The sequence below is a fragment of the Gopherus evgoodei genome, chromosome 1 (genome assembly GCF_007399415.2).
Source record: "Gopherus evgoodei ecotype Sinaloan lineage chromosome 1, rGopEvg1_v1.p, whole genome shotgun sequence".
In the NCBI taxonomy this organism is placed as follows: domain Eukaryota; kingdom Metazoa; phylum Chordata; order Testudines; family Testudinidae; genus Gopherus; species Gopherus evgoodei.
This window is the reverse complement of record NC_044322.1, coordinates 2,615,016-2,628,311: the sequence shown is the minus strand read 5'-3', so window position 1 is coordinate 2,628,311 and position 13,296 is coordinate 2,615,016. Positions and strand designations below refer to the sequence as shown.

The following is a 13,296-nucleotide window of genomic DNA, read 5'->3' as shown; positions in this document are numbered from 1 at the left end:
AGGCAGCTCTGCTTGAGGGAGGGGGGAATGGGCTCAGTAGGTGTGCGGTGCTGAGACATCAATTGTGTGCAGGGGGCACTGCCTGAAAGGCTTGTCCTGCGTTAATCTGACAGGACTCAGTCATGATCACCTGGCTGAGGGCGTAGGGGAAGGGTGGGTGTCCGTGCACCTTGAATAGCCCCTGTCCATATCTCCTGCAGCCCTCATGGATTACACAGCAACCAGAGCACTCACAGTGAATCAGAGCTGAGACTGAAGAACAGCTCTGCAGCTTCCTCCATGGCCTATGCATGTTTAACCAGAGACAGGACAGGGGCAGGCCAGATGTAATAGGAAACAACATCCACCTCCCTTCTCTTTATTGACTATATGAAGAGGAATTCTAAGGTCGGAGCAGCAACAAATAGAGCTGTTTATGGGCCAACATCCCACCTGTCCCCAGGCTCTCTACAAACACAGTCACTTTGTAAATGCTGCTGCCTGCCTTGATCTCCTTCCCCTTGTGTGCTGTCCTCACTCACCAGCAGGTGCGGGCAGTCTCTTTCCCATTCCTCCAAGCCTTAGACCCCATCTCAACCTCTTTCTATAGAGAGGAGATGAGTAGCTCATCTTGTCTCAGATGTAAGGGTCCAGGATGGAATAAGTGTCTGTGTCCTGGGTTTTTCCTCTCCTGTGTCACCACTGCTGGAACTGGGTGATGAACTGACGCTTCACTTGATGAACAATCTGATTATCCTCAATCGAAGGTGTTTGCTTTTCATGCTGTACACGACTGGGTTCATAAGGGGCGGGACCAGAAGGTAGACGTAGCCCAGGAGAACCTGAAGCAGATGAGTCGAGCTGTTCCCGAATCTGTGTATCACAGACAAACCAATCTCTGAATTGTAGAAAAGCAGGACTACACAGAGGTGGGAGACACAGGTGTTCAGGGCCCGAAGACACTTTGTCTGTGACACAATGCTCAGCACTGTTTTGAGGATCATCACATACGAGAAGAAGATGAGCAGTGAATCCAACCCCATTATTAAGAATGAAAGACATAAGCCATAGAGGTTGTTGAATTTGTTGTCTGAACAAGCCAACTTCATGACTTCCTGGTGCGCACAGCAGGAATGGGAGAGGACATTGTCTCCACAGTATTGGAACCGTTTCAGGAGAAGGTGGAGTGGGAATATTACGGCTATTCCTCTTAGCACACACACCAGTCCCATCTTGGCTATTCTAGGCAGGGTTAAGATGGAAGCATAGCTCAGTGGGTTACAGATTGCGATGAAGCGGTCAAAGGCCATCAGCAAGAGTACAGAAGATTCAATGCATCGAAGTGAGCCAATAAAGAACAACTGTGTAAAACAGGCATTAAAGCTGATTTCCCTAGAGTTAAACAAGTATATGCCTAATATCGTCGGCATGGTGGCTATCAATAAGCCAAGGTCTGTGATGGCCAACATGGAAAGGAAAATGTACATGGGTTCATGGAGGGTTGGATCTGTTTTTATAATGAAGAGAATGACTGAATTTCCTACTATCGAAATAACATACGTTAAACAGAAGAGGATAGAAATCCAGAGATGGACATCCTCCTGCCCTGGTATCCCAGTGAGAAGGAACACTGCAGAGTTGAATTTGGTGTCATTGACAGCTGACATAATGTCCTGGGCAGGCACAGGGAGTTTTGAACTTTAGATTCTGAAAGGAGAAATAACAGGAGACGAGATGAAAATTAAGGAGATATCTTTCTGCTCTCAATGCAAGTCTAGAGGCTCCCAGGATCTCAAGGAAAATGAGCAACTACATAGTCTTGGATTTTCACCACCACCAGGAAGATAGGCACTGCCAGACTGGATCAGACATCTGGTCCATTCAGCTCAGTATTTAGTATCCATTTCCTAGATTCTTCAGTGGAAAGTAGAACAAGTCTTGCAATAGGCAGCTATGAGATTTCCTGCTGCCAGGGAATATTTCCCCCTGACACCCACTACTTAGACATATTTGGTGGTGTAAATCAGGAAGGCTTAGAGCTCTTCCAAGACTTTTTAAAAGAGATCCTAACAACCTTAATGGGATTTATTTTTTTATCCATATAAACATCTTATCCCTCTTTGAAGCCTGCTAAGCTCTTGGTCCCATAGATATCTTGAGCTGGGAGTTCCACAGCCTATTGTGCACTATGTGCATTTACAGTTGTGACTTTCCCACACACACTCTTTCTGGCCCATTGCATCATGGCTTGTGTGCAAGTGCATGGTGATATTGGTCATTGTATTTATCTGTCCTGGATTGAAGCTATTTATAAATGTGTCTGCCTCTTCCTGGCACATGGGATGAATTCTTAGGGCCTGATTCTGAATTCAAGAATGTCTTAATGATATCACTCCAGATTTACATGGGTTAATTGCTTCAGAACAGGGGTCTATTAGCTTTCCCTTACCAAATGCCCGGGTGATACACTTTGACCCCCAAGAGTCCCTTCAAGAAGAGCTGAAATGCTTTGCCTCAACAATGTTGACTGAATCCAGACGGTCCATTCACCATACAAGCTTCTCTTCATTCTCACAGCCCCTGCATCCTCTCACCATGCAAGGGTCCGTAAATATCTGCAAAGTTACATGGGTGAATAGTTTAAACCAGGTTTGCACTAATATCCCCTTGAGCGTGCAAGTTATTTCAGAGATGTTCATGTAAGAGGTGATGGGTGAAAATTATATACAACCACTGTAACACTCCCCTTTTCTGCACCTCAGCTTGACTCTTTGCTGAAACACAGACCAATGGTTCTGTTATCTCATGACCTTTTCAAAAGACTTGCTCAGGTATTGCAGAGGGACAATGTTCATGACCCCCAATGTAAGTGTTAGAAAGAGCTTCTGGTCATTTCCCAGGAGACAGTATCATACAGCTGTTCACTGAACAAAGAGTTAAGAGCTCAAACCTATTGCCAACAATAGTTGGAGTACTACTGAAATACTTTCTAAAGCAAAAACCATTCAGCGGTACAGTTACCACTGCTTCTGACTTTCAATGTACAGGTATGTCATGAATTTTTGGTTTGTAATATTTGTGTTACAATGAAAAGATTTAGCATAACATTTACTCTGTACTTTAGCATACATGTGTCAGTCTATTCTTTCCCCTCTGATCCACTTTCAGAAATGATTTCTTGGATTAGAGTGGGACTTAAAATGTAACGTCTGTCATCGGGATTTCTTCAGAACCTGAAAAGATTGCGGAGTCCCAGCCCTCATTCAGTTGATTGCCAGCAAACAAAAGTCTAGTAGCTCCTCTGTCCCTGGGTTAATAGCTGACTGGTTCTCCTCAGGTTCTGCTCTGTCAGTCTGTAGCCTGTATCCAGAGCACTAACAGCCATTGGGATCAGTACAGAAAATATTCACTCCCTGAACTCTCACTCTCTAGTACATAGTAACTCCAGCACCTGTTATTCAGGCACGATGAGGGTTTGCAGTTAGTGGATTTCAAAGTCAAATGCAGGAGTATTCATGGAAATGGAACTTCATTTCCCACAGGAAAGTCACCTATTGCTCTCTCTCCGACTGTCTTTGTCCTGTATTCAAACAATCTGTAGCACCTGGGAATAGCATTGTATCAGACATGGAGCTGAGCTGTCATCATGAATGTGTGTGTTAAACCCAGTTCTTAGGATGGTAGCTTTATAGCTACATTGTGTTGACTATTTATGTTATGGCTGTACTGGGTGAAACCACAGTGTGCAATAGAGAAGGTCCCAGTCTGATGGTGGGAGGATCGTGGGATTTCACTCAATGAGAGGGAAAGCTATTATGCCTGACATCTGGCACTTGGGACCAGAGGAAGGGCAGAGATGTAGGTAGCTCTGTTACTCTGAGGGGTAGATACAAGGCAGAACTGCTGAAGCCCTCAGCCAGTCAGGAAACAGAAATATGCCCTATTGGAACTTATACCACAGAGCAGTGCAGATCTGAATTTCTGCTTTCACAATAGAACTAGAGAATAATATAATTTTATATGCATTTGTTGATTACATTTCCTGGAACAAATAAACCTGAGGTAATTTGTGAACTAGTCACTAATATTCTGTGGGGTTTCAGGATCAGGCCCAGAACACACTGCCCCTCTAGAAATGGGACAACTTGACAAATCCTAACTCATGGTACTGGAGTTTTAACTCTCCGAGCTCACTTTGCATGTCAGATTTCTGTGTAGCTTGAATAACCCACCTTGGTTCGTGGGCAGGTGTAGGGGAGAGATTGCCAAGTGACCAAGTGCTCCTGCCCTCCAGCCCCTGTCTCTATATTGCACCAACAGACCAGCTGAGTTTGCTGTTGCTGCACAGAACACCTGCAAATGGAAACAGTTTGCAGCCTTTCCCCTTCACTTCATGCTTTAAAAACAGTGAAACCTTCCAACATACCCAATTTCTGCTAGACAAGGAGCTGCTGACACCAGAGGTCTTCAGCCTAAAGGAAAAGGAGTCATCGGAGAGGTAGCAGGCAGTGTCTGTTCAGATAGGAAGACAACTGTGTTTATGAAGCATGAATGCACATTCCCTTGGGGGCCACTTGGCCATCAGGGAACTTCAGCTGCTTGGCTTAGTGTGCACCATCGTGGCCAAAAGCAAACTGCAGAAAGACAAATCACAGGGGATGCATAGTGATCCTACCCACCTGGATTGCAGCACAAGCCCTGCTGCAGGCTCTATTCCTGGAATCCAGGTTGTCATCACTGTTCATATGATTTCGATTAGTCATCTGGCTACCTTGGAGACGTCCGAGGGGTAGCAATGAACCTGTCACAGCTGTGATCTTGCTGAAATAACATAAAATAAAATCTAATTATAATAATATAGGAGTATATTTCTCCCTGGCAGCCCCCGTTCCTGTATTACTAAAATAGGGTGCAGGCCAGGGAAGGGATATTCCAAAATGCTCTGTACCTGGAAATTTCCCTTGAATCATTCCAGGAGGGGAGGTCTCTTCCCTTCTCCCTGACGAATAACTAAGGGGACCCAGGATCCAGGGTTCTTCAAAGTTAGGCTCAGATCTCAGTGGTCCACTGATAGCTAGGTCCTCCCACCCACAATCTCTGGGCCTCCACAACTGCTCTAGGATGCTCTCCGCCTCCCTGCTAGCACAGGTTCATCAGAGATGTGTTACCAGGGTCTGTCACAGTAGCCGCTGATTGCAGGATCTGCTGAAGCATGAATTGTATAGGGTGGAGGGGACTGCACAGACATGGGAGGGCAGATTAGAGTAGCTGATGGGCACAATACCCCAGCCCTAGACTGGTTTAGATGTTTCGAAATTTCTATGCCCCGTGTCCAGCCATAGACTCTGTAAGTGCAACCTTCATTTATGTTATGAGGAAGAGGAAGATGAAACACCTCTAATTTCTTTTGGCGATTCAGGCAGTTGCAGCTGTGCAGCTTCATTGGGTCAAAATTGTGGAGGAGAGGCACTCTGTTTTCCTACATAAACCATGAAACTCTAGGTCACACCATGAAACTCTCTCTCTAGTTCTACAGGACCACACCCCTAGGTGGCTGCACAAGTCCCCCATCAACCTTCCACACTGAGCACCCTTACGATGACCATATTTCCCAAAGAAAAAACAGGAGACACACAGTTTCTCACCCTAGTCCCCCCAACTCTGTGCAAAGCTATCGCCCATCACTGGAACCCAGTAGGGGCCCCCTCAAGTTTCAGGAAGTTGTCACCTGTGGCTGCAACACTGCCGCCTGCCTCTCAGCTCTGCATCACCCCAGGCTTGGGGCTGGCATCTCCACTCGCCTGCCCCAAATGTTCCTCCGCTCCCCACTTCCCCACTTTTATGATAGAAGTGGGCATTTGTCCTGTTTGCTGTTGCCGGCTGATCAAATCTCCAGGAGCAAACAATAGAAATGCCTCCTTTTGGGGAAAAAAAAAAGTTGAATTCGCTGGGACAGTGCTTAAAAAAGGGATTGTCCCAGCCAAAATGGGAAGTATGGTCACCCTACCACGGAAGTCTTCTAGGGTGGCTAGCTGAGCTCTATAACAGAGGGAACTCCTGGAAAAGGTTTGGTCCATCTAGCCCAGTGCCCTGTCTTCTGACTGTGGACAGTTCAGGTACTTCAGAGGGAAAGAAGAGAAGGGGGCAATTATTGAGTGATCCATCCCCCCTCGTCTACTCTCATCTTCTGACAGTCAGAGACACATCCGGAGCATGGGATTGCGTCCCCGACCATCTTGTCTTACAGCCACTAATGAACCTCTCCTCCATGAAATAACCTAGTTCTTTTTTTGGACTCAGTCATATTTTTGTCCTTCGCAACATCCCCTGGCAATGAGTCCCTCAGGTTGACTTTGCATTGTGCATTGTGTGAAGAAATGCGGCCTTTTGTTCATTTTAAACCTGAAGCATATTAATTTCACAGGTGACCCCAGTTGTTGTGTTATGTGTTTTATAAACCTCTATCATATTGCCGCTTAGTGATCTCTTTTCCAAGCTGAAAAGTCCCAGTATTTGTAATCTCTCATCCACTGGAAGCTGTTTCATACCCTAAACGTTTTTGTCACCCTTCTCTGTACTTTTTCTAATTCTAATATATCTTTTTGGAGATGGGGCAACCAGACCTGCACAAAGTATTCAAGGTGCGGGCATACCATGCATTTATATAGAGGCATCTATTTCAGTCTCATTGTCTATCCCTTTCCTAATGGTTTCCAAAATGGGCAGTGGGTGGAGCCCACTTTTGGGGACGCTAGCCACTATGATGAATATGGGAGGCAATGTCCCAACTGCTTCCTCAGCTGCCCTGGAACCTGCAAGGCAAATATGAAAAGCTGAGGTCCTTTGGGAAGAGACAAGCTTTTCTGGGGGTGGCTCAGGGTCTCATGAGAGGAGGCGCAGCATGGCTGGGGGGGCTCCAGCCAGTCCGGGGCTCCTCAAACCATGCTCAGGGCACTAGCCACGGGGGCTATGGGGGCTCTGGGCTTCTCCAGGGGGCTCACCACTCTAGCTGGGGGGGCAGTGAGAAGGGCAGAAGGAGAAGCTCTAGGGCAGCTGAGGAAGAGGTAGGGACATTGCCTCCCATATTCATCATAGTGGTATCATTATGACACCGTTATAATAGATCTTGTACAAACATGTCTTGTGAGGTGTCTATGCAAAAGTTTCAGAGTGGTAGCCGTGTTAGTCTGTATCAGCAAAAAAAACGAGGAGTCCTTGTGGCACTTTAGAGACTAACATACTTATTTGGTGTTGTATCCTTGGGGGCAACACTTTTAGGAAGAAATCACTGGAGACACAGAGAGCTGTAAACCTTGAAGCAGCCATTTTATTGCCGCTCATAGAACTAACCAACAGCCAGCCAAACTGACTGGGCTATCCCCTAATAATCTAACTCAGTTGTCATAGCAACACAAGATTCTATTACCACGACAACCAAATACATATTTGGGCATTATTAAGGTGGAGGTGGACTATTCTCAACAGTTGACAAGAAGGAGTGGAAATCACTTTGTAAAGTTAATGAGGCCAATGTAAACAAGGTGGCTCATTTGAAATGGTTGGAAAGAAGTGGTAAGTATTTAGCAAGGAGAAATTAGTTTTTGTAAAAACAGCTAGGAGTACTTGTGGCACTTTCGAGACTAACACCTTGATTTAGTTTCTGTAGTGACCCATCCACTCCCCCTCTATTTAGGCCTAATTTGATGGTGCCCAGTTTGGAAATAATTCCAGTTCTGCAGTTTCTCATTGGAGTCTGTTTTCTGAAGTTTTTTTGTTGAAGAATTACAACTCATATGCACCTGAAGGAGGGACTATAAAAGTTACTGGTAGCCCCCCTTAATAGCTTATAAGCAGCCAAAATAAAATAAAAAAAGCAAAAGCCTTATGTATACAGTAACGTAAACTTTTAAACTCTCTCTTTTCTTCTGCCTCAAAGCAAAAAAAACTTATTTCAAACCAGTTTTTACTAAACAAATAACAAAACCGTAAGGTTTAACACCTACCAATCAAATGTTAACACACAAGACTCTTTGTCCAAAAGTGTATAAAAGGCTTGTAAAATTTGTATAAAATAGGGTCTTTGTACTAAAGTACAAGGCTCTCCTTTTTCCTGCAAAATAAAGCATCTTTTCTTTATCCCTGTCAGGCTGTTATAGGCTCTCAGAGAGGCAAACCCAATATTTCAGTAACAAGTCCATGCATCATGATTTTCTGGAATGTTGGGTAAACCTCCTCCCCATAAAAAGACAAAACATGGGGAGATGTAGTTGAAAGAAGACTTAAGACTTGAGGCCCTATAGGAGAGGCCTCATATGAGGCCTGAGGCCTGGGCTAAAGTAGTCACAATTTTGTGCTTATAAAGCAAAGTGATGTTGTAAAGAACAGGCAGGCCCAGCTCACAGAACCTTGCACCAACAGGGCTGACATTGCAGAAACACACATTCTTAAGTAGTGATAGGCACAATATATATACTCAAACAAATTCCAGAAAGGTGGTACCAGAACACCCTGATGCTAATCACATTCCCCAAAGACAACAGGAGCATTCCGACTCATCTTAAGGATAAGGTCAAGATAACAGCACGATGGATCAAGATGCTTTGATCGAACCAACATGTACAAGGTAATGGGCGGCCCCTCTTTACATCAGTGGGTGGCATCCAGATACGTGAGGAGTAATACATAGCTTGTTTGAATCTGTGTATAAAGATGTGTCTCAGGGGCAATGTCTTTGTCTGGCTGAGGGAAGAACGGAAAGTCCCGTCATTCTCTAAGCCAGTCCATTGTCACAGGCATACCTGTGTTAGGCCATGGCTACACTAGAGAGTTGCAGCGCTGGTGAGGGGGTTACAGCGCTGCAACTTAGGATGTGGCCACACTTGCAAAGCACGGCCAGCGCTGCAACTCCCTGGTTGCAGGGCTGGCTGTACACCCGGTCGAGCCTCGGGTGTAGTGATTCCAGTGCTGGTGATCCAGCGCTGGTGAGCAAGTGTGGACCCCACCAGTGCTTTTATTGACCTCCGGGGTATAAGGAGGTATCCCAGAATTCCTGTCCACAACAAACCGGAAGAAAAGGGGAGCTCGGAGTTCAGCCAAACTGCTTATTTAAAAAACAAACACAGCTCCTGTTTGCTGAGTGAGCGGCGGCAGGCAGGGGAATTACTCTGGAATGTTCACAGCTGTTTGCTTGAAGAGAGAAACAGCACGCTCACACGGCAGAGGGGGAGGGGGAAGTCCGTGTTGAGCAGATGCTTATCTGGTCTGAGGGCTATTTAGGAGTGCATAATTTGCATTTAGTGAATGAGAGAGGGGTGGGGGAAGGGGTCAGAACTTTTAAAATGATTGAAGATAGGCACTGTGTGTCTTCCAGTCCTTAGAACTTGCAAGGCAGGGAGCTGAGAACAGTGTCAGCTCCAAAAATCCAATCTCTCTCTCTCTCCCCCACGCTCCCTGTCACATTCCACCCCACCCCCCTCTTTTGAAAAGCACGTTGCAGCCATTTGAATGCTGGGATAGCTGCCCACAATGCACCACTCCCAACAGCGCTGCAAATGCTGCAAATGTGGCCACACTGCAGCGCTGGTACCTGTCAGTGTGGCCACACTGCAGCACTGGCCCTACACAGCTGTACGAACACAGCTGTAACTACCAGCACTGCAGAACTGTAAGTGTAGCCATGGCCTAAGTGTTCTGTAACCACTGAGCAAGGGCATTAGCACCGTGCTTCGTTGGCAATAAACCTGACCAATTTCCTTTGCTGAAAACTGAGTCTGTGGATTTACTGGGTGGTTCGCTCAAGGTCTGCTGTGCCAGCTGTCTGCACAGAGCTGTGACAACACATAGGGAAAAAACACGCTCGCAGCCGAACATCTGTCAACAGTGATCACCTAATCTTACTGCCTATATAACACAAGTCAGAGACCTGCCCCCAAAAATCCTAGAGAAGAGCTGTGAAAACAACATCCTGCCTTGATTTAACAATCATCAGTGCTGGAGAATCTACCACAACCCTTGGTAAATTTTCCCAGTGGTTAATTACCCTCGTTGTTTAAAAAATTACACTTTAGCTCGAGTCTGAATTTGTCTAGCTCCTGTTATAACTTTCTCTGCTAGATTGAAGAGCCCATTATTAAACATTTGTTCCTCTTGCCAGTACGAACAGACTGTAACCAAGTCACCCCTTAACTTTCTCTTTGTTAAGCAAAAAAGACTGAGTTCCTTGAGTCTGTCAATCTCAGGGTATGTCTACACTACAGGATTATTCCGATATTACAGAAACCCATTTTTGGAAACAGATTGTATAATATCGAGTGCACGCCGCCACACTAAGCATATTAATTAGGCGGTGTGCTTCCATGTACCAAGGCTAGCGTTGATTTACGGAGCATTGCACTGTGGGTAGCTATCCCATAGCTATCCCATAGTTCCCGCAGTCTCCCCCGCCCATTGGAATTCTAGGTTGAGATCACAATGCATGATGAAGCAAAAACAGTGTCTCGGGTGATTCTGGGTAAATGTCGTCAGACAAGACTCCCTCCGTGAAAGCAATGACAATCATTTTGCCCCCTTTTCCATGGATTGCCCTGGCAGATGCCATAGCACAGCAACCATGGAGCCCGTTCATTTTCACTGTCACCGTACGTCTACTGGATGCTGCTGACAGATGCGGTACTGCAGTGCTACACAGCAGCATTCCCTTTCCTTTCCAAGTTAGCAGAAATGTTTACCAGTCATATTGTACCATATGCTGCTTTGCAAATTGGCAATGATGGTTACCAGTCCTATTGTGCCGTCTGCTGCTGTCATAGGTGCTCCTGGCTGGCCTTGGCGAGGTCAGCCGGGGTATCATGGACAAAAATGGGAATGACTCCCCAGGTCATTCCCTTCTTTACGTTTTGTCTAAAGATAGAGTCAGTCCTGCCTAGAATATCAGGTAAGTCTACTAAAGAATCAGAGAGACAAACGGCAGCTCCGGGTCACAGCGCCAGACATCCCGCAGAAATGATGAGCTGCATGCCATTCTAGGGCGTGCCTCTCCAACAATGCCACCCATTGCTTCCCTCCTCCTCCACCCTTCCTGGGCTACCATGGCAGTTATCCCCCTATTTGTGTGATGAAATAATAAAGAATGAATGAATAAGAAACAACACTGACTTTATTGCCTCTGCAAGAAGAGATCAAAGGGGGAAGCGGAGCGCAGCCTCCAGCTGCAATGATATTCCAGGCAGGACTGAATCTCCATTAGACACAGCTTAAAGAAGAGAATGACTGGGAGTCATTCCCATTTTTACCCAGGAACCCCTGGCCGACCTCACTGAGGCCAGCCAGGAGTACTCACGGGATGAAGATGACGACAGCTATCAGCCATATTGCACCATCTGCCATTGGGGAGGAGAGGGGAAGGGATGCTGCTGTTTAGCTCTGCAGCACTGCATCTGCCAGCAGCCTCCAGTAGATATACGATGACATTGAAAAAAGGCGAGAAACAATTTTTTTTCCCTTTTCTTTCACAGGATCGGGGTGTTTGTGAGGACATATACCCTGAACCACCTGTGACGATGTTTTTGACCCTTCAGGCTTTGGGAGCTCAGTCAAGAGTGAAAATGATTTTTGGAGAGTGCGGGAACTGTGGGATAGCTAGAGTCCTCAGTTCCCCTTCCCTCTGTAAGTGTCCATTTGATTCTTTGGCTTTCTGTTACGCTTTTCTCAGTGCCTTAAATTTCACGCAGCACTGTGTTGAGTCCCTGTTGTGGCAACTGTCTATCATAACCTTGAAGATTTTTTCAAATGCTTTGGCATTTCGTCTTTTGGAAAGAAGTTCTGATAGAACAGATTCATCTCCCCATACAGATAACAGATTCAGTATCTCCCACACGGTCCATGCTGGAGCTTTTTTTTTTGATTCTCGGACTGCATGGTCACCCGTGTTGATCGGCGCACCACGCTGGGCAAACAGGATATGAAATTCAAAAATTTGTGGGGCTTTTCCTGTCTAACTGGCCAGTGCATCCAAGGTCAGATTGCTGTCCAGAGCACTCACAATGGTGCACTGTGAGACAGCGCCCGGAGGCCAATACCGTCAAATTGCGGCCACACTAACCCTAATCCGAAATGGCAATACTGGTTTCAGCACTACACCCCTCGTTGGGGAGGATTACAGATATCGGTATTAAGAGCCCTTTATATCGATATAAAAGGCTTCGTTCTTTGGATGAGTAGCTATCCAGCAGACAGAGCGGTGTTGTTCAAAGTGATCAACTTTGGCTGGTGCTGGGTTACAAATCACTGTAGTACTGAATGCAGGGGTAGTGCAATGTTGTTATCAATGCTGATGTCTTTATTTTTATTTTTCGATTAGCTATTAAACCAGAGTTACCTTGAAGACAGTATGTTCTGTAGATTTTTTGCAGGGTTTATAATTATATTTTTGGCCACTTAAGGTTAGTCCTCATACAGATATTTTAGGTTTTTTTCCGGTAACCAATTGAACATTTTTTGTTATGACAGCAAAGATCCATTATATAGGTTTTTTTTATTTTTATGTGCCCTTTGATAAATTGTGATGACTTACAGGTTTTTTTAGAGCAGGATGGCTTTTTATAATAACTTTATTTGCTTAGACAAATGTTTGGGCTTGTAATGTTGTAGTGTTTAGTAAGCAGCAAGAGCAGTTTGCTTACAGAGCTTTAGTTTGCTTTTTGGAGCTGTTAATGCTTTGGTTTAGTATGCAGCAGGTGTTTCTCCCCCAGTATCGGTACTTTGCATGATTATACTAACAATACAGATAGTTTTAATGGTAGGATGCAACGCAAAAGGGAACTTATTGTTGGGGTGACCAAAGCAGGTGTTTTCATTAACCCCTTTTCAAGCTTCCCCATTCACTAGCTGCTGCTTTTGTTTAGGTTTATTGTGTTTTTTTAAGGAACAACCCAGTAACTACTGCACAAACCCTTTATGCTCCTTTTCTATTTAACTTACTAGCAAGATATTGTTTATATATTTCACAATTTTTTTGTTTGCAACAATTTTTTAAACATATTTTTACAGCAGTATGGAATATTGTGTGTGTATCACAGTACCCCACAGGCAAAACATTTGAGCAATATCGAGTACCCTGGAACACAGAAGCCGTTTGGTACTGGGAAGCTGGATTTAAAGTAAACTTTAAAAAACATTTGTCACATTCAGTACAGAAAACCACCCTATTTCTGGGATACCACCTCCAGCAGCACAGGCTACACAGCTACTATGGGGTGATTCCTGCTTAGCAATTTTGTTTAACCCTCAATCTTACTGTCAGCCTGGGGTACTTAAAAC

At 45.2% G+C, this 13,296-nt stretch overlaps 1 protein-coding gene across 1 annotated transcript; it reads right to left on the bottom strand.

Moving 5' to 3' along the window:
- Positions 1-710: 710 nt before the first annotated feature.
- Positions 711-1,646, bottom strand: LOC115645698 (olfactory receptor 51G2-like). The gene has a single exon (XM_030550704.1). The coding sequence runs from the start codon at positions 1,644-1,646 to the stop codon at positions 711-713; it is 936 nt and encodes a 311-aa protein (XP_030406564.1).
- Positions 1,647-13,296: the final 11,650 nt, after the last annotated feature.

Coding starts and splice junctions, on each gene's coding strand:
- LOC115645698 (XM_030550704.1), bottom strand. CDS start 1,646: ATGTCAGCTGTCAATGACACCAAATTCAACTCTGCAGTGTTCCTTCTC.